Source organism: Zootoca vivipara, chromosome 1 (assembly GCF_965207765.1).
Source record: "Zootoca vivipara chromosome 1, rZooViv2.hap1.1, whole genome shotgun sequence".
Classification (NCBI taxonomy): Eukaryota; Metazoa; Chordata; class Lepidosauria; order Squamata; family Lacertidae; genus Zootoca; species Zootoca vivipara.
Window position 1 is genome coordinate 54,600,657 of NC_142582.1, and position 21,001 is coordinate 54,621,657.

Genomic DNA, 21,001 nt, shown 5'->3' on the forward strand with positions numbered 1-21,001 from the left:
GAGAGAGGTACAGCTTCCCTTCACATTTGCTTATTTAGACACTTCAATGGTTATAGTTTAATATTCTTTTTTAATGAAACTAGAGAGTTGCATACAAAAAAACCTGCACATCTCCCCATCCCTTTCCTCAGCTTTAATTCTTGCCACCAACCCTCATTTGATAGTCAACACTGGATGGGTTTGGCTCAATATTGTTACAATCACAGCACAGACAAAGCTGAAGGAACAGAGGAAAACAAGTTCATGTAGTACTGGGCTCAACTTTCCATTCTACAGGTAGCCTGAACCAAGATAAAAAGCTATGATGCACCCTATTTCCCCCATATCCCTCCCACCCCCCACCCATGTGCCCCATGGTTGCCCCGATTATCTTAACACTACAGTGAAGAATAGGCTTTGCTCTCATTGCATCCTGGTAGGAGGAACTACACACTGTAGAATTTCAGGCTTCTGTCCATGCCTGTCGAAGCAAGGAACTTAGCATGATGCCCAAAGGCCACTCCGGTGGTCAGGCCGCTATGCTCTGTAGGAAAGGAAACAAAGACAGTTGAGTGAGAAATCATTTCATTGTTTTGTCACCTCAAAGCCCTTCAAGAATGGCACACAGGACCCAGGACCCCCCTTACCTGTGAAGTGGAGAACCTCCGTCCATTGCTTACAGATGTAGACTTGGACATCAGTGCCACCTAGGGCCAAATAGGTGCCACTCTGGTCAAATATGAGGGACTTCACCTAAAGAGAAAAAATGGTATTTGAGATGAACACATCCACTTCAGAAGTAGCTGGGCCCAGTCCTCTCAGGCTGGGGCAGTAGCAACCTCTGTCCATTTAAAGGAGGTGCACCAAACTAGAGGAAGCAGCTGTGCTAGGTTCAGAGAGCTGCCAAAAGGGTAGAGAAAATGAATGGGAGGAACATGAGGAAATTCCAAGTGCTGTCAAGAAAAGAAGGGGAAGGAATACAGGCCTACTAGAGCAAGAGAGGGTCACACAAACCTCAAAGTTGTTGTCCAGTTGCAGGGTCTTAAAGTTCTTCAGTTTGCGCAGATCCCAGAGTTTGACAGAGGAGTCGTCAGCAGCCGTGGCCAGGTAGTACCCATTCTCAGAGAAGGCAATGCTAGTAATAGGGCCAGAGTGTCCTGGGAAGTTTGCAACGTTGGTCCGTTCCTAAGAAAAACAAGTCAGTACATGTTAGAGACCTGATCCTATCTTTCCAAAGGATGCAAAGCTTCTACACCTTCCCTGCCTGCACAGTGAATAAAAGAGCGAGCTTATCCTCCTTGTGACATACTTTCTGCATGGCATTTTGAGTGTGGCTCCTCTTAGGAAGTGATAGCAACTTTCAGGTAGACAGGTAATTAAAACTGGTCTTTAGATAGTGGGCCCCCAAACAGGTTGAGTCGCTGAAAGAAAAGTGCTTCCAGTGTTTTCAGTGGCAAAACTAAAACGAATCTCTTGATGTGGGAGAACTTGCAGTAGGGGCCCTAGAAGACTTGTTGAAATTGTATAGAAAATTTAAGCATGTTAATAAGCACCACTTTCTCATGACATCAGTGTGAGATGTCTCTAACTCAGTGGTTCCCAACTGGTGGTCTGTGGCACCCAGAGGGTTTGCGTAACCCACTTGGGGGGTCTGTGGCACCATTCACTTAACAAAAACTACGGGAGATACCTGGAAGATACTAGTAGAATCTTTGGCTATTCTAAATCTAGTTCCAGCTCTAGAATGGGCAGTAGTAGCACCACTTGAGTATTCCTTGCTCATATTAGTACCATTATAATCAATGTCTATCAATTACTTTCTAAACCACCGTCTCAAGGCAATCTATACATAATATAATTAAAAGCAGTTAAAACAACGAAAACCACAAATACATTTAAAACAAGACTAAAACCCTAACAAGTAGACACTCCTGGCAAATACCCATTTATCCTCCTGGGAAACCCTGTTTGAACAAAAATGTTCAAATATTTTCCCCCAAAAGTGCAGATAGTGTGTGGCTGTCAACAGGAATGTTCTTCCACAGAACTGAGACAGTCGTGCCAAAAGCCCTATTCTGAGTTATTGCAGAGCAGGTTTTTGAGATCTCAAATAACTCTGCAAGCCTAGCTTTCATGCAATTTCTCATTCAATAATATGGACAAGGAGTCAGCATTTATAAAGCACTTGGGAATATTCCAATATGCGTCACATACCGTGTTTCTCATATTATAAGACATGTCTTATATTTATTTTTTCCTCAAAGAAACACACTATGGCTTATTTTCAAGGGATGTCTTATTTTTTTCCTCTTCCTCCTGCCGCGGCTGGCATTGCTGCTGCTCCTATCACTATGTCTTATTTTCGGGGTATGGCTTATATTCCTTGAATGCTTAAAAATCCTGCTATGGCTTATTTTATGGGTATGTCTTAAAATATGAGAAACAGGGTAACATTATCAGCTATCCTTAAGGTAGATATCATGAAGGAGCTCAATATTCCAAGCCTTTTCTCACCTTCAAGTCCCAGATCTTAATCTGAGAGTCCATTGTTCCTGTCCCAAAAATAAGCCCATCAGGATGAAACTGGGCACAGGTCAGAGCTGCAGAGAAAGGAGATAGTGAATCATCACAAAGCTGAGAGAAAGCCATTCCTATGGGAAAATGAAGTCCCTACCCAGCCTTCTCCCACCCATGTATCAAAACATGAGCTGTGCTTGGGAATGATGCTAATCTATGGTTCAGCTTTATGAGAATGAGCCTAGTCCTCCGCACAAGGCTCATCTAAAGTCTCCCTTCTTCCCCAGTGCAATCATCAGGAGACTAGAAGCTGCCACTTCTGGTTTCGATTAACCACAGTTTAGTTTGTGCAACATGCTAAACTGCAATTAATCTTAAATAAGCTTAGTTGAAATGAGCAAATAAACTATTACTTGATATCAACTTGTTTCCATTAACCACAGTCATGACAGCTCTGTTTGTCCAGGTTCAGCCAACACTGCAAGCTGTGGTTACACAAAAAACAGAAGCAGCAGTTTTTTGATTCCTCCTTGAGGCTGTACTGGAGGGGGAGTGCACAAGGCTGGAGGAAAGCTATGGTGGTTCTCAGAACACTAAACTATGGTTTAACATTATGGCCAAACCAGACCACACTAAACATGCAGATTCTCCCCTCTCCCAAGCAAGTTTCACCAAAATACCAAATGCAGAGCCCCTACCACAGCCAGAAGTTTCATCTGTGACCTTGGTGAGAACACGACCGGTCTGGATGTCAGAGAAAGCCCAATACTGAAATAGAGGAAAGGTGGAAGGTTTGTATATGGCAAAATGTCTCTTCTGGAAAGCTTTCTTTGACTAATCCTTACTGTTTTATGCTTAGGTTTTTGTTTTTTTTTAATGTCAACGTTTGTACCTTTTCATTGTGAACTAGATTGTTTTTATTAATTGTTATCTCTAACCACTTTGGAAGAATTGTTATGTTAAAAAATGAGATAGAAATGTTTAAAAATGAAGAGCTTTACAGTTAACACAATCTGGGCCTGACCATCTCTGGTTTCGATCTCACCTGGTCATCAGAGGAGCTCAGTAGGTAATCGCCTGTGGCATGGAGACTCAGCCCTGTCACGGCACTCTCATGGGCACGCACAACCTGCACACATGAAACACTGGGGACTGACCAGATCCGGATAGTAGCATCTGGCGAAGCCGAGAACACCAGTTCCTGCAGGGGAGAGCGAATGAAGCCCAAAGAGTTAGGCTGAAACAAGAGCTTTGTTTATTGAATTCAGAAGCAGAAAAAACAGTTGTGTCCTTAATCATCAGCTCAAGAGGCGACCTATGGAGTGCATTCTCTGTCTATAAGGGGACCTCAAGGGAGATCATACAATTGTTTCTGGCAACTGCAGAGGAAATTCAACGACACGCTAAAGTTATATTAAATATTTTAATAAATATAAATAAGGGGCATGGGGGTGGAGGGAATGAGGCAGGCAACAAATGACAGTCTTTACCTGGGAAGGATGGAAGACTACACTGGTGACCTTCTTGGTGTGACCTTTCAGTGTCGCCAGGATCTGCTCTGAGGTCTTGTCAAAGACAACAACATTCTTATCAGCTCCACCTGGAAAACAAAGAGACCACAAACGCCCATTGAAGGTGATCACCCTACACTCCTTCAGCACATATTGTCTAAGGACGCATGCATTGAAAAAACAAAATTCATAGAAAAATCTAGGGAGAAATGCATTGGGAAGCATACAGAAATGAGTATTTTACAGGACAAATGTATATAATATCTGAAATGTTTTTGTAGTTTCATTTTAATCTACAAAACCCCAGACAGGAAAGACCCAAGATCAACCACAAGCAAAAGTAACCCGGAATGAAAATAGGCTGATCTGCCCATACCTACATGCAAACCCAAGCATGGAACCAAAGGAGAAGAGATGGCTTTTTGAAGAGAGCAAAGGACCCCATGGCTCAAACTGTCCTAACACTTTACTCAGGAAAGGAACTGAAACAGAAGTCCTGACATACCTGTGAGGATCTTGTTGGTGTCAGAAGGACACAAGTCGAGAGCAAGGATGCCAGGAATACTGGCACTGTGTAGTCCCTGTGCAAAAGCAACATTGTTGACATTAATGTTTCAGTGCAAAGGAAGAGAGAGGGAAGGAAGAGAGAGGGCCTACTGCTTCATCTCAACAAGAGTCAAGCAAAATGACTCATCTTATACAAGAGAAATGTCTGCAAACACTTGACTTGATCCCAAACTTTTCCCAGTTTGTATCCCTGATAGAACAAGCAATCTTTCCTCATGATTGGACAGGAATCTGCAGGCTCGGCTCCAAGCCTACAGCAACAGTAATGAAAGAACAGTGGTGATCCTGGTATCAATAGCAAGATCGATTATTTTCCTTGTGCAATCAAATGGTAAGTGAGCTTGAAGCTGTTCCAGAATCGAGAGAAGCTGGAAGCAAAGAGCAACACCAGTTTGGTCTCGGCCACAAAAGCAGCACAGAATTGTTAATTTGGAAAGGCTGGAGGAGACAGCAGAGGTCCAAGAGCTCAGAGCCTTCACACTCCAGGCCAGCGTATTGCAAAATATGGTTAAACTTCCAGCAGACAAGGAAAACCTCCAGTCCATGTCTGGCATATAAGAGATCAGGTGTGAGGCAGGCAGAGATGCAGCTTCCAATTCACAATAGAGAGCCTTAAAGTGTGCTCCTAATTTTTCATTGGCAAAGAAGAGTTGCTGTCATCATGAATCAGGTGGTGACAGCATGCCCTCCAGCATTGAGTGACCCCTACAGAAAGCAGATTTCAAGTCAGCACCGGTCAGTGGTGATTTCATGTCTTGCTTGTCACCTGACATCAGGTGATTGGCAGGTGAGTGGAATCCTGCCCATTTGTCAAAGTAGCCTGTCATGGTTCTCTACCGGTGGCTTAGATCAATGGATAGCTAGTGCAGAGTTGTTCAGATGGAGAGAGGATGCTCAAAAGTATTCTTGATAAAACCTAGGAAGTGTTCGGCTTAGATGAGATGATTCCTTCATGGTAGCCTTCCCAATCAATTATGATCACCATACTCACCACATGTGAAGCCACCTGCCGGTACCTGCTGAGTTCTTCCGGCTTCACCAGCTCCTCTGGCACGGTCTTCCCTCTCTGCCAAGAAGACAACATAGAACTAATCTCCTTGTAACAGGAGCATCCCAGGACAGGGAGCTGCACCTTAGCAGCAGTCAAACATACTGCAAGCACCCCTGGATCACTCCGTGTTTCCCCGCCTGCAGAGCAAATATTGTAATAGCGGCACTCACCTTTTTACGCTCCGTGGTCAGCACCGTGGCTTTGTCTTGAAGCTGCAAAACAGAACAGCATTAGGAGAAGCCAGCTTCAAGCATGGTATGCTAGCACATCAATAAGCAGGGGACAATGCTGCTGACCCACTCTACTTTTTGCCGGTTGCTGCTGGGAAATGGTCCCAGGACAGAGAAGAGGTTATTGCATCTGTCTGCCCACCCTTTTCTGCTTGCTCTGTCAGCCAGGGTGCTATCAGTGATTCCCGAAAAGCAGGAGAGCGGAAGAAGCTGCAACTGATTGACCTGTCAGACACTGCAGCCGTAATGTAGAAAGGGAAGGCACAACAGTGTGGGAGTGGCATGTTCCTACAAAACCAGCTATAGAGCTCAGATTGGGAGGTCTTAACTGTATAGCTATAGCATGATCTGGATGGCCAATAGCAAGCCAGGGATATTTCTTACCTTCTGGATAATCTCTGGGGTCATTCCAGCCAGCTCTCCTAAGTCCATTGGTTCACCAGCACCCTGCAGGAAGACAACGAAGAGCATGATTAGCACAGAGAAGAAAGACAGAGCACAAAGAGAATTATTGACCGATACATGTGTTTGACTTACCACAGCGTTGGGTTGTGAAGAAGGTACAGCCTGGGGAACGATGAGGCCAGCCTGGGGTTTCAGAGTTGCCAAAGCTGGGGAGAGAGAGAGAGAAGGTGGTTTGGCAGGTTAAAGCTGGCACTGTGGACTGCTTCCCTGGACAGTGGACACCACCCAAAGAACGTATCTTCCGAGTCTTTACCTTCTCTCGCAGCAGTGACCTCTTTGGTGAGACGGGCAATGACACGGCAGGCAGCATCATGCTGGTATAGCGCATGGGACAATTCCTGACGTGTAGTCTGCAGCTGCTGGCGTAGCGTGAAACTGTGCAGCATGACAGCATCCTAAGGAAGCACATCAGCATAGTAACTGATTTATGGCACAGCAACAGCTAGGCTATATTGCATTAAACACCGGAGTAGTTTCTTGAATATCTGGCCAAAACATTGTGCTGTATTGATTTTTTTCTGAGGAGCAAACTACTCCTGGCTTAGAAGTCTCCTTCCTCCCAAAACTTTCCAATCCTGAACGTTCTTGCTTCCTGCCACTCTTAAGCATGGCTGAAAGCAGGGAGGAATGCCTCAAGTCACAGAGGAGAACATTTCCAGTTCCATCATCTCAGCAAGCAGAGGAGAAGCCCCCCCCCCCCAAATATATGTTTTAAATATACTTACCCATTCATCTTGAAGTGCCTTTAGAATGGCTGGAATGCTAGTAGCAGATGGTGGCTTTGGCCGAATTGGGTGGGCAACTGGGAATTATAAAGGAACAAGAAAGCATTACTTCCAGAAAGAGCCGTCCATTATTATCCTTACAAACCTGCCTTACACACCTTTAAAATCAAGGCTGCTTGGAAGAATGGTTCAAAAGGCACATGCCTTTTGCAAGCTTTATTAACTGCTGCAATTCAACAACCACCTATTTGCCTTTATCCATTGCTCATGTCATTCATGCACTGAGAAGCCAAAAAAGTGAACTGTGGGGGGAGCAGAAGGCCACAGGGATTGTGGGTCAGATGGAAGGAACCACAAGCAAGCTAAGGCAAAGAAAGAGCTGGGAGTAAAGGGAGTTTTGCTGAAGCAGGAAGGCAAGTGGGGGGACATAGATGTTGACGTTACTAAGGCGAGTATGCAGACGACTCTTGGGTTAAAAGCAAAAGTGGGTAAGCTGTGGCCCTCTAGATGGTCCTACATTCCAACTCCATCAGCCCCAACCAGCATGGCCAGTGATGGTAAGAGAAGTAGTCCAATAGCATTTGGAGGGTCACAAGCTCCCTACCCCTGGTTTAAACCACCAAATACTTTTGTTAGCAACCCTTCCTTTATCTAGACCCATTTATAACCTCACCTGGCCCTGAAGCATTTGGAACAGTCATATTAGACAACAAAATAGCAAGGCAGAGAGACTATCCTTATCCATATTTGATTTAACTTTTCCTGTTGTGCAATATGCTAGACCAGTACCTCATAACATCCTGGTTTCAGCATAGCCTGGAACAGGGGTAACTAATGTCATGCTCTTCAGGTATTGTCAGACTCTATCATCTCTGACCATTTGTTCAAGCACAACACCCTTTATCAGTCAGCAGCCAGGTTTCAAGAATTCCCTGCCACCCAAGGTCTTAAAAGGAGAAGACCTTCCTCACCTTTGATATCTATAAGTTGCTCTTCAGAAAGTGGCTGGTTGTTCACCGGATCAGTCCCATTCTCTGCAATATACTTTTCAATCAGTCTTCGCTCATAGACATGGTTTGAGACAGGAGAAACACAGGGATGCTCAGGCACCTCATTTGAAACTGCAAGAAAAGGGACAGTAGGAAGAATTGGCACAAGTCATTCAACCATCCATATGTTTCATAGCACTTTAGGAAGTAGAGATACAGAAGTAATAGGGGAAATGAAGTATCCCAGCCCAATGGAATCTACAGTAAAAATGTTGTAGCACATCATGTTTCCTTTTGATTAGCTATACTTTTGTAAAAACAAGAGCATGACACCTTAACTACAAAATTAATCTAGCTTCAGAATTACTAGTTTAGGCATTGTGTGAAGAAATGGACAAACCGTGACGATGGAGGCTGGTTTGTAGGGAGAATGGAGAACTGCACCAGCAGCCTATGTTTGCCCCCAACCAGTGCTTCCCCCACCACATATGCCTTCTTTCTTACATCTGGTCCAAGGTGGTGGCTCTTGTTGCCTGCACACACACCCCCACTTTAGTCTCTTGTGTTGCCCTTGTAGAACTCGGCAGGGAGAATGGGGACAAAACTCTAATTGTTTGAGTCTGCTAGCCATTGCCTCTGGCTCCACCTACCCTTGGCTTCTGACTTCTTGCTCTGCCCTACCAAACTCAATGGGCATCAGCCACCACTGAACTCCTGACAGGCATAACTTCCAGTATGTATTCATGTGCAACTTACTCTTCCTTGACTAAGATGACCTGAGCCATAACACAATGCACTAAACTACACAATCTTTCAATTTGGGCTGTGCCCAGATCCTGCCACTGAGAAAAACACAGTCATATGCTCTTTAAATTGCACCATGTATAAGCTTTGACGATGATTGTGTTCCTACTAATTATTTAAGTTTAAAAAGGAAGACATTTAAGTTTCTTCTTCTGGTTCTTCTTCTGTCCCAATAGCAATAAAAAAAATCAAATGCAACTGTTTTAATATTTGCATTCCTTCATGTCATATTTGTAAATTGACACCAAAAGCAAAACCACAGAATCAGAAGACCTCAGGGCCCCTTTCCAACTCTACAATTAAATGATTCTACGACTTCACAAAGCCTACCAACCAAAGATGCACAGTATGTCACATACTATGGGTTGTGTCGGGATCAAGTTAGCTGAACCCAAGTCCCACTGATTTCAGCGAGACCCAAGCTGAACTAACTTGGTATGGATCCAGCCCAAGGTCTAATACACAACTGTTAGACATCAATGTACAATGGGCAAAGCTGAATTTTTGCCCTTCCACTTGTTAAATTTCAGTCATGGAAGCACATATATTAGAAACTCCTGCCAACTAGCAGCCTGATGCTGAAGGGTTACATTGGATGTCACAGATCTATTTGTTCCTGCCTCATGACATCACTGCACTGCACATTTCCCTACCCCACAAGCAACAGCCAATTATGTGGAGCAGGAGCAGGAAAATGTTACAACATGGATAACAATTCCTGCACATTACTGGTGAGAACTCAACATAGGAATGTTTTTCATAAACTGACCATAATGTGAACCCATCGAAGACCTGCCTTGGAAGCCTTTTTCCACCTGACCTAGGAGGGCGGGGCCCTGAATAACTCCAGCTACAAAAGCTGAGGCTGCTGAACAGAATATTGGGCTGGGGTATTGTTTAGAGGGGTTTGTTGCTGTTTTCTGTAGCTTTATTTTGTATCTTATGATTTATGTGGAAATTGTTAGATTTGGTCGTGTTCTTTTCGATGTTGTGTTTACTGTTTCTTCTTCTTCGGCGATCACACATAGCCGAGTAAGATTGTCTTCCATAAACATGGTTTTAACAATAAGTCTGTAAGTGACTGTGGAGGCCAATTGTGGATCCCCACGTCCTTCCACAGTGGGGACATTGGTTTCCGGGCGGGAGTTGATGACGGTGTGGATTTGCCAAGCCAGCCTTCCTCTTAGCACGTTTCTCCCTTGCGCCCTGAGATCGAATTTCTTCAAAGCCCATGACACCTTTGGTAAAGGCTGTTCTCCAAATGGAGCACTTGAAGGCCAGTGTTTCCCAGTTGTCAGTGTTTATACTACATTTTTTAAGATTTGCCTTGAGACAGTCTTTAAACCTCTTTTGTTGACCACCAGGATTACGCTTTCCAGTTCAGAATAGAGTAGTTGCTTTGGAAGATGATCGTCAGGCATCCGCACAACATGGCCTGTCCAACAAAGTTGATGTTGAAGAATCATTGCTTCAACACTGGTGATCTTTGCTTCTTCCAGTACACTGATATTAGCTTGCCTGTCTTCCCAAGTGATGTGTAAAATTTTTCGGAGACACCGTTGATGGAATCTTTCGAGGAGTTGGAGATGGCGTTTATAAGTGGTCCATGTTTCACAAGCATACAGTAAGGTTGGTAGTGCAACAGCTTTGTAAACAAGCATTTTGGTTTCCCTGCGAATGTCCCGGTCCTCAAACACTCCGCACTTCAATCGGGAGAAAGCCGTAGAGCTCAGGCGATGCTGGATTTCGGCATCAATGTTGGCCCTTGTGGAAAGGTAACTGCCCAGGTAGGAGAAGTGATCAACATTTTCCAATGTTGCACCATTGAGTTGGATCTGTGGTGCTGCAGAGGGGTTGTTTTGTACTTGTTGGTACAGCACTTTGGTTTTTTGGATGTTGAGTGTATGGATGTTGAGTGATAGGCCAAGCTTTTCGTAAGCTTCTGCAAAGATATTTAGGATGGTTTGGAGGTCATCCTCTGAGTGTGCGCACACTACATTGTCATCAGCATACTGAAGCTCTATGACACAAGTTACAGTAACCTTACTCTTTGCTTTCAGCCTGCTCAGATTGAAGAGCTTTCCATTTGTTCAATATATGATTTCTACTCCAGTGGGGAGTTTCCCTTCGACAAAGTGTAGGACAGGCATCCCCAAACTTCGTCCCTCCAGATGTTTAGGACTACAATTCCCATCATCCCGGACTACTGGTCCTCTTAGCTAGGGATCATGGGAGTTGTACGCCAAAACATCCGGAGGGCCGCAGTTTGGGGATGCCTGGTAATGAAAATAATGAATAGAGTTAGGGCAATAACACACCTGATCCCACTGTGAATGGTTCACTTTGAGAGCCATTATCTTCTTTTCAATGTGGTGTTTATTGTTTATGCGGGGTTCGAAATTAGCCAGGCGCATCTTGCAGCTGGCTTTCGACCAGTTGTGACCAAGTGAAGATGTTTGGAGGCTAGGATGGTGCCTGCCACCTCCATCATCTGGGGATCATTGGATCTGGACTGTTTTTGTAACCGAATACACCAACCTGTAGAATTCTATCAGTTATATTTTATCTGCACAGTCAGAATGAATTTCTGGAACCAAATTGCTTTTACTGTGCAGCCTGAGCAGGAGTAGTCATCATTTAAAAAAAGAGAGGTTGGAATACGGTAGGCCAATGTATGTATGTATGTCCCTGGATCAAGTGACTTTTCTTCTTTTAAGTTCTCAAACCTCTTAACCTAGCTCAAGGTTGTAATTTGAACAAGCCAGATGTTTGACTGAGAATCAATCAGTCCATCATTTGAAAAATAAGACTTTAGAACCATCTTGCCCAAAAATGGCAACTAGACATTCCATTTTGGCGACTGCAACCTTGGTTTAAGGAGCTATTTGGCACCTACCTTATATATCTGAACACTGTGTTTATGACTATTTTTGTTATGTTTGTAGCTATGTATTTTTTGTTGTGAGCTGCCTTGAACATGTTTTTAACTTTGGAATAGTGGTATACAAATAAATGATTAAAAACTAATGCCCTGAATTCAACTAACTGGCGTTGTAGCAGAAGCAAATGCACTAGCATAATGGGGCTCTCCTGCCCACGTACCCTGATGAGCAATGTGTAAATTCTAAACTAGACTAGTGACTGGGGAAGGAACCAGCAGCTGATAGTTGTATTGATTAAAAAGAGGCAGAAATCACCTACATGTACAATAAATTGCAAGTGTGTAAGAACTCTAAGTGTGGGCCACCCATTAATGCAGACCTTGAGAGAGCGTTACTCCTTTGCCAAAATTTTACTGTCTGCTGCTTCCCATCTAGTACTGTTTAAGCCATAATTAAGATTTTCCCATTGACAGTCAGAAAACTTGTCCATCTTAGCCAAGTCAAGCCTAAATAATTTTGGCCTAAAGAATCCAAATATATAGAAATAACTAAACCTAAAGAGCTGAGGGTAGAGGCCATTCCATAATGCTCTTTTAATATTTGGCATGTGGTACCTGTGAAGCGCAAAGTTGCAATTAGTTAACATTCAGTTAGGATTGTCATAGTCTCTTAGGAGAATTAGTAAGAGCTTCTGAATCTGATAGAATATGATTGAGAAAGCCTGCAGTCTTAGAAAGAGAGAAGTTGTGCATTCAAATTACACCCACAGACTTCTTTCAATGCCTCGAGATGCAAAATTCCAATTACACCCACATAACTGAATGCACAATTACAGGTGCATTCAAACAGACCAAGGAGTAATTAAAAGAAAATTCTTAGATCCACTCAACAAGTCTGTTTTCTAGATACATTCAGCTGGAGGTGATATATTCAAGACATCTGTGCTACTCTGTTGTACCTGCTAATTCTGCAGAACTATACAAGCTTGTTAAAGATACTATTTCATCTGTAGCATAACCCTGGGCCGGGGGGGGGCACAAACAGCCCACCACCAAGAGTATTTTTAAAGTGTTAACCAGAAGTGTGCTAACACCTCTTTATAATAATGTATTTCCAGCACTCAGAATAACTCAAATAAGGTTCTCTCATTACAGCTATGAAGTAATAGTAAACTAGAATTTACATTCTGGTTTGATTAACAAGATTAGTCAGAGGCTGGTGCCTGTTCAAAGAAATGCCTATATGATCATAGGCTATTTCGCTTATTGATTGTATAATAACCAAGCTTCATACTATAACTCAGCAGCTTTGGGCACCCCACTTACTCCCAGTCATTCATCTGAAAAATAGGAACAGCTGCAGAGCTGCTCTGATATCATTACCAAATTCTGTAAAGCACTCCACCACCTTAATGTGACATAAATTAATAACTTTGTAATTAATTTAAAAGTTACAAGAAAACTAAATGGTTAATAAAGACAATTTAACAGTGTCCATTGTCAAGCAAATCTTTTAAGTACCTGTCCATAACAACAGTGGCCCAAATTTTGCTACCTTTTTATTTATTTACATGATTAGAAACTGCATTTTCGTATAAAATGTTCCGGCAGAGATCAGTCTATAAGACCCAATGAGTCGATTCTCATCTCTGAGCGGACAGATCAGAGTAACCCATTGTTTTTGTTACCAGAAATGAAAGGCAAGGTCATAAGAATGTTATTTACCCGCCATTCCAACATCTTTGGACCCTCAGAAAGACAATTAAGATTAATCTTAAAAGATCCAACCGAGAGTTTTGTGCTTCAAGATTGAGGTTCCATTGTTGAGGCTGCAAAACTAAACATACTTACTAAAGATTTAGCTACTTCAGGTATCCTGAGACTTACTCCTGAGTGAACATGCATAAAACCAAACTGGGAAATGTCACAAACACCATCCCTAGTGGCGCAAGCGGAGGAGATTTGAGTGGTGGTTAAGAGGCAGAGCTGCAAAACAGGAAGCCCCGCTGTTTGAACCTCATCTCTTTTATGAACTGGCCAGGCAGTCTTGGGGAAACCACACTCTCAGCCTCAGCATCTCAACCGGGGGACAGAACAGCACTGTTGCTGAATTGTGCTGCTGGGTTATTTTAAAGGTCTGGGGCAAGTAGACTGGGCACGTGGAGCTCTGTGGACACAGGAGAGAGCCATGCAACCGCCCATAGCAATGTATTTAACACATCCTCATGACCAGCATTACTGTGGCTGGAACCCTCAACTCCCCCGCCCCCCGCTGCTTTCCCTTTCCCCACCAACTGTAGACCACTGGCTGCTCCCTCCCCTGCCCCCTGCCCCCCCATGCTGTGAGGAGCCAGAAGGCCGAAAGGGGCACGAGAAAAGGCGAAAGCGAGTCACTCACTGGAGCAGATGAGGGACATGGCGAGCGCCTCTTCGGTCTCTGCCTCACGGCCGCTTCCGGGCCACGAGATCGAGGAGGAGGATTCTACTTCCGGTGGCCGGGGCCAGCTTCTTTAAACCGTACCGCGCGCCAGACGCCAGCGCGCGGGAGACTCCAGCAATCGGCCGGAAGCGGAATCTTCTTCTTCCTCCCGCCTCCGCACTTCCGGAAGGAAGGAAAGCAAGGCATCGCTGTGAGGCCAAACGGACCAGGAAAGGCAACCACCTTCCGGATCCGGAGGGCTCCAGTGCTCCCGATCAACTACAACTCCCGGCATGCATTTGGACCGAGGAATAGCCGCGTTAAACTGTGCGTGTGCTATTCCGTATATGGAAGCCTTTTCGCTCCTGCTCCGCGGGCCCCTCTTTCTCGCGGCAAAATTCTAGAAAACAATGGAGAACTAAAGAATTGTAATGCATCCATCCAGTTGCAGTAGCAAATGGAGCAGCAGCTCCTCCTCCTAACTCTTATTTCGTGGGTATTTGTTTTTAAAGTATTGGGAAGTGCAGCGTGTTCGCACGTCAAGGCAGCGGGGCACAGAAATGGCAAAGAAAGCGGCTCCTCTCTAACTTGGGGAGTTTATATTGCGTGAAACCTGTGCGTTTTCAGCACGCTTAAAAAAGGGGGGTTTACGACGCTCCTGCGGTGTATTAACATCACAGGGCGGAGAGGGAGTTGAGACTTCTGCTCTCCTGTACAGCGTTCAGGCGAGCAGAAGTGGTTCTTGCTGTCCTCTGCAGTTTAACGAGGTTAATAGTGCTATCCGATATGTGTTTGGTAAGGAGATTGTTTTGCTGAAAATCCAGCCCAGTCTCAACTCCCTCTGCGCCCTGTGATGTTAATACACCGCAGGAGCGTCGTAAACCCCCCCTTTTTAAGCGTGCTGAAAACGCACAGGTTTCACGCAATATAAACTCCCCAAGTTAGAGAGGAGCCGCTTTCTTTGCCATTTCTTCTTGTTAATTACAACTACATGCGCTGCAATATAGATTCCCTCCTGACCTCGTAAACACATCTCCCGTTCCATCCCAGGGAAGAGAAGCGGCAGCAGAAATGCCTTAAGGAGCCCTGGAGTTTCATATCGAGATAAGAACCTAGATATCTTCCATAATTACGAGCCTGAAGGCGGCACCACCCACCGAATGACAATGTAAAATCCCAGTAACGACCCCCGAGCCTAATTGTGATTGGATCCGACGCACTATTTGCTGCGGGAAGTGAGAAGCAGACACTTTAACTCGTGTGAAAGTCTCTGTAAAGAAGAACTGCAATTCCCGGCATGCTCCTGGATAGAGCGTGGCGCGCCTTGCTCGTTCCTTTTGGACTGCATTTCCCAGAGTGCAACGGGGCCTGGAGCTATATTTGAATGGAGAGAGGGGGGTGAGATAAAGCTGCTCGCTCCGGAATTCCCCTCTCTAGGCCAAGTACCCAGGTAAGCAGCACCCGCTCTGCTTTTTCCCCGCAGCGGCGACGGCCAATCAGCAGCCCCCGTTCGGCACGTGCGCCCTCTGGCGCAGGTAGGCGCTGCTGGTGGGAATCTTAGAGCGGATCTCTCGGGAGCAGCCAGGAGCGAGAGCACCCTCGTGCCATTAACGACTTCAAGGCGGGAGCAGACGATTCCCTGCGCTTCTGTAAACAGGTGCTGGGGGAAGAGAATAAGTCAAGCTAAGGAGGGGCTTCAAAAAGTGAGGAGAAGGACAGGTGAGGGGGAATTGTGTTTGGGGGGCGGAGTGAGGTTGTATCTCTGTAAGAGAAACGAGAGAGGCGTGTGGGGTCGTGGCCCTTTATTTAGACTTTTCTCCCAGTGACTTAAGACCAAGTCAGTCCTGCACCTACCTGCAAGACAGATTTTCACCTTCCTTTTTGTAGATCCCCTGTTTCCCTCTGCATAGGTTGCTAGAAAAATACTGCCGAGCAGACAGGAGTACGATAGTCTCTAGCGTTCATTAGAGAGCTGCTTGATCTCCCTACCGGTATTAGCCTGTGGCTGATGGGAGTTGGAGCTCAACTTAATCTAGAGAGCCATAGGTTCCCAACCCCTGGCTTAGTATTTGTACAGGGGGTGTGTGCTTCATCCAGTTACTGCTATTGTTCAACACAGTTTGTCTTGTTGCATGCAAAATGTACTTAGTCCAGGTCATCCTCTTGCATGAAGTTCGACTTTTTGTTTGTATGCAGAATCCATTTTGCTTGCATTTGACTCTGGCATGGGGCAATGGAACTAATGGTTTCATCTAACTAGTTAGTAGTCTGCTCTGCTCACCTTTCTACTTAATTTCTCTTTATGTAGTGGGTGTTGTAGTGAGAAGAGGCGGCATACATTTGCATGGCTAATATGTCACCCTTGTCACTCCTTAGATTGCTTGCAGCACCAGATAAACATGACTTTAGGGATCTCTCCTATTTTGCAGAGAAGTTGGTTGCAAAGACAACAGCTGGAGCGATGACTAAATGGGGCCTCACTTTACGGAGCTGCTTCCAGCCCCTGCCAAAACCAATCTTGGCCGTAGTAGCACTGCTTGTGCTCACTAACGTGGGAATAACCAATGCCCAGAGTCAGCCAAAGCGAGCAAAGTATGCCGAACCGGACTTTCTATCCCAAGTGGGTCGTGCTGTGAGTCAGACAATGGAGGATTTGATTGGACGAGAGAACTTTAGAATACTGAATGAGGTAAGAAAGAAGTTCATGTTAACTGCCCCTATACCTGGGGGTATAGGGTGGCATATAAATTCAATAAAATGATGGTGATGATGTTGATATTTAGTGGTTTTCATGTATCTGTGGCAAGTAGCTAACCGGTGGACAAATAAGCTAAATGTTTAGGGGGGAAAGCACAGTGAACAGCTCTTTCTGGATTGAACCACTTTAGAATGCAGTTGGGGATTACATGATTGAACACTTTGCTATGTAGTGGTGGTGGGGAAACCAGTCAGCGTATTGCCTTGACATGCTAGTTTACTTTGTGTTGGCATTTTGAACAGGCAGGAACATTTCCAGCATAAATTCCTTTAGCTTTGTTCTGTGTTGGTATGAGTCCAAGGAGAGTTGTACCATCTGCTTTTTCTAGATGATTAAATTAAATCTATGACAATACTGATTTTGACCAGTTTTATGTCATCTTGTTGCTCTTTATTTAATTCCCACTCATTTCATCAGCTGAGGGAGCTATCCATCGCTACATTTCATTACCCAAGCAGATGGGTTCTAACTGTGTGGACAGCCCTTTTGAATTCTGACGGGTGGTAATGGAGTGAATAGGAAACACCCATGTGTGCATCTTCTCTTCTTGCAGAATATCTCTTCTCTGGTCTGGATGGTGTCCTCTGGGATCTCTTCAGCATTATTTGTTGTGGCTCAAATTACAGGGCAGCTCCTTACTTCCTTTGGAATAGCTGGTAAGTGACCAGGAGGTAGGTTGCACGGAAAGACGGGGTAGTGGTGTTCAACTAAATTTTACTTAGAGAAGACCCATTAAAATTACAGTAATTAACATAACTTAGCCATGTTCATTCATTTCCGTGGGTTTACTCTCTGTCAAGCTTAGCTGAATACCACCCAAAGGATGTCGCATATTCAGTCCCCCCTTCTTGCTTATTTGTCTTTAAAGCATGAGCAACCTAGGCTGCAGCCGTACTCAACTCAGTGGGGCTGTCTTCCAAGCAAATAAAGCATAGGTTTGTGATGTTAACACTTCCTGTTTGTGAACTGGATGTGACTTTCCAAATGGTGTTTTTGATTGTGGCAGATAATGTTGTACAGATTTAAATCCCTCTAGGCATATCCAAGTCTTTAAGCATCCAGAAGTGGTTAATTAGATTCCAACCCCGTGTTTCCTCTGTGTGTATAAAATTGATTTTCAGGGTCAGTGGGTTAAAGCTTTCAAATTGAATCTGATCTTTTTAAAATGACAAAGGTGACAACAACACCTAAAGTGAAATGGATTTTGTAAAAAGTGTTCAGAAAATATTTTTCCAAAGCCGTTTATTATCTAATTTTAACATATTTTTGCGCCACATAGTTTCTTCTAAATAGTTTGATCTGGTATTAGCTAGTTTCCCAGTTCATTTTTTTCTGAGAAATAATGTGCTTATAAATTTATATCTTGGTGTCTTTCATCCTTCCAACAAAAGTGTGTTTTGACCCCCCCCCCCACTTTGTGCTTCAGAACTCTTGAGATAGGCTTCACTGAGTTCAAAGTAGAATATTTACAAGTGTGCTCAAATTGCAGCCTCAAGTCTATTTCCCACATCATATATTTTAGGAGTAGTCTGTCAGTATCCTATTGTGACAAATAGATGTATTACATGCTGTCAAGCATATCTGCAATGGTAAATACAAATTTGTTGTATGAACCAGCCCTGTATCTCTGTCTGCACAGTTCAGTTGAGCAGTGCCATGCCCAGAAAGAACTGGTTTGCTTGGGCAGAGGAATTTCTCCCTTTGATGCTGACACTTAAGCTGTTTTCATTGAGACAAAAATGTGGACTCCCACATTTAAAAAATTTAATGTTTGATGTCTTTCTGTGTTTAATTTGTTGGAACCGCCCGGAGTAGCTGGGGTAACCTAGTCAGATGGGCAACAAGCAAACAAAAACAAACGAACTATTATTATTATTAGCAGCAGTAGTAGTAGCAGCAGCATCTTAGAGCCTGTACTGATGCATTGTGGGAGGGATGCTTCCTTTCTGGAATGTAGTGATGCCATAGTCATGAAATGGTGTAGTGCCACACTGGGTTGAATGATTTTATTAAAACTTTTCCCTTTCTCCTTTGTGTTCCAGGGGAGCGTGCAACTCAGTTCCTGAAGCTAAACCCTGAACAGGTGCAGACAGCGCTGCTCTGGGGCCTGGCTGCTCTGCTTGGTTATTGGGCGTTGTCGCTGCTGTTGAGTGTGTTGGTCGCCATCTTGAGCCGCATCATGTGGGGCCTCAAGTTTGTCCTCTTTGGGGCCTGCTTTATGTTTATTGTCACCTCAGTGCCTGATCGTTCTGTGCAAACTATGCTTCTATCAGGTTTACTTACGCTGTATGTCCTGCTTGGTTGGCTGAGTGGGTCAAACCACTCAGGGGCCCGACTAGAAGCCGAAGTGCGCAGCTTGAAGTGCCAAGTGGCAGAGCTGCAGCGCAGGCAGAGGCGCTCTGCCAAGCACCTGGATGAAGAATGAAGTTCTGGGAAGCTTATAATCTCCATGTACCTTCAATAAGAGGCAACTGTTTTCTTGCTTTCTTCACTTACTCCAAGATTCCCTCCTAGACTGTTTATGCGCTCTTGTGAATCTTTCACTCATAGCTAAGTAAGAACATGGAAATACTTAATGGAACTTCTGTATAGGAGATGAATGATTCTGGGATACTATCTTACCAATTGTCACTCCAGTGACCTGTTAAAAGCTCTCTCCATCTCTTGACTTCCCTGTCTTGTGTTTTGTTTCGGGTTCTTTCGTACCTCCTCCTTCTAGACCTCTACCTTTCATCTTCCTCTTGGATGATGAGCTTGCTGGTGAAGTGTGGCTGCTGTTCACTCAATTATTACTTTTAATATCAGCTTCTCTATAGTGCTGCATATCGGGATAGAAGAATGGGGTGTTGAAGAGATTGCTGTGAGAATCTCAGTCTTGTATGTTTCACTAGCATGCCAGTTTGTATATCGGACAGTAAAGGCAAGTGCCTTCTTGAAAGCTAAAGCTGATTTTCATGATTATGATGGCAACAGAACAAACCACAATGTTGTTTGTGTGTGTGTGTGTGTGTGTGTGCGTGCGTGCGTGCGTGCGTGCATGCATGTGCTGGGAAAGCGTGTTTCATTTCCAGTTCCTTATAAGCCAAAGATACTCATGTAGAACCAATGGCAAGTAGCGTTCAACTGCTTTATTCTGGGCAGAAATCAGCCATAGACAAAAGTGAATGTTCATAGATCTTCCCTCCAGACAGAATTTGTACCTCTAGCAAATGGAATCACAAGCCCAGATTCAAGTACTTTTTCTGCTTGTTTTGGCTTGGAGGCATAACTCACTCAATGGTACATATCTGTTGGCAATATGTATTTTTAAACTGCCAGTTTTTAAACAAATGGGGTATTTTTACACTCTTCTAAATAAAAACGTATTTAATCATTTTCTCTTTCCTTTTATTGTGTATGTTTTCAGTCATCCTTTCATTTTTTAAGCAGAGGTGATGCTTAAATCCCTGAGCTAGACCACTATAAGCTTCTCTTAGCACCAATGTCAAAAATATGAGCTGGAACTGTTCTTGGTTTGACCCAGGCACTAGGCAATATTTTAAAAATAGGTGCACCTATGTGTATGTTTGCAGGGCTATCTTGTGATCTGATCATGTTCAGTGATCAAACCCCATGTTCTGATGCATGTTCAATGGCCCTAGCTTCTAAGTTTGCATAGTATTGCACCCTTATTCTATCACAGGTGTGCATTTTCACAGTTCATACCAAATTGCAATGTAGCTGAAAATATTGGGGCTGCTCTAGTGAATGTGTCTAATAACTATTTCAGCTGTCCCCAAGTCAATTTTTACCAGGATTCTCCCGGATGACTCCTCTCCAGTCTATGATACAGTAATACCTCGGGTTACGAACGCGATCCGTTCCGGATCGCAGTTCGTAACCCGAATAGTTCATAACCCGAACGCGATGGGCTCTGCCATTTTGCGCATGCGCAAAGCACGATTTTTACGGTTTGCGCATGCGCAGATCGCGCGCGTGGCGAAAACACTTCCGGGTTTGCGCAGTTCGTAACCCGAACTGTTCGCAAACCGAGGTGGTCGTAACCCGAGGTACGACTGTACACTAAAATGTTGGCAGATGCTGATACCTTGAGACTTTGTAGGGA

At 44.2% G+C, this 21,001-nt stretch overlaps 2 protein-coding genes across 5 annotated transcripts; one reads left to right on the top strand and one right to left on the bottom strand.

The window, feature by feature from the left end:
• Positions 1-50: 50 nt before the first annotated feature.
• On the bottom strand, positions 51-14,329 carry PRPF19 (pre-mRNA processing factor 19). Its single transcript, XM_035124057.3, has 16 exons — positions 14,118-14,329; positions 8,017-8,166; positions 7,046-7,122; positions 6,574-6,715; positions 6,393-6,466; positions 6,240-6,302; positions 5,796-5,837; positions 5,566-5,640; positions 4,513-4,588; positions 3,987-4,096; positions 3,542-3,697; positions 3,195-3,264; positions 2,494-2,579; positions 994-1,164; positions 627-732; positions 51-523 (listed from the first exon to the last, which is right to left on the bottom strand). Exons 1-16 carry the CDS (start codon positions 14,134-14,136, stop codon positions 426-428), a joined length of 1,515 nt encoding a protein of 504 aa, XP_034979948.1. The 5' UTR covers positions 14,137-14,329; the 3' UTR covers positions 51-425.
• A 1,185-nt stretch (positions 14,330-15,514) lies between these two features.
• On the top strand, positions 15,515-20,269 carry TMEM109 (transmembrane protein 109). Of its 4 annotated transcripts, none has more exons than XM_035123989.3 (4): positions 15,515-15,857; positions 16,568-16,827; positions 17,450-17,552; positions 18,939-20,269. In XM_035123989.3, the coding sequence occupies exons 2-4, from the start codon at positions 16,600-16,602 to the stop codon at positions 19,319-19,321; spliced, it is 714 nt and encodes a 237-aa protein (XP_034979880.2). In that variant the 5' UTR covers positions 15,515-15,857; positions 16,568-16,599; the 3' UTR covers positions 19,322-20,269. The 4 variants fall into 4 exon arrangements, with proteins under 4 accessions (XP_034979880.2, XP_034979898.2, XP_034979889.2 ...); XM_035124007.3 differs by having other exon boundaries at positions 15,515-15,841; XM_035123998.3 differs by having other exon boundaries at positions 15,515-15,795.
• Positions 20,270-21,001: the final 732 nt, after the last annotated feature.

Bases quoted from the DNA above. Each gene is read 5' to 3' on its own strand.
- PRPF19 (XM_035124057.3), bottom strand. The intron at 7,123-8,016 runs GTGAGGAAGGTC...TATAATTCCCAG, and splicing joins GCAACTTATAGATATCAAAG to TTGCCCACCCAATTCGGCCA. The intron at 6,303-6,392 runs GTAAGTCAAACA...GTCTTCCTGCAG, and splicing joins CTTCACAACCCAACGCTGTG to GGTGCTGGTGAACCAATGGA.
- TMEM109 (XM_035123989.3), top strand. From the start codon at position 16,600: ATGACTAAATGGGGCCTCACTTTACGGAGCTGCTTCCAGCCCCTGCCA. The intron at 16,828-17,449 runs GTAAGAAAGAAG...CTCTTCTTGCAG, and splicing joins ACTTTAGAATACTGAATGAG to AATATCTCTTCTCTGGTCTG. The intron at 17,553-18,938 runs GTAAGTGACCAG...TTTGTGTTCCAG, and splicing joins TACTTCCTTTGGAATAGCTG to GGGAGCGTGCAACTCAGTTC.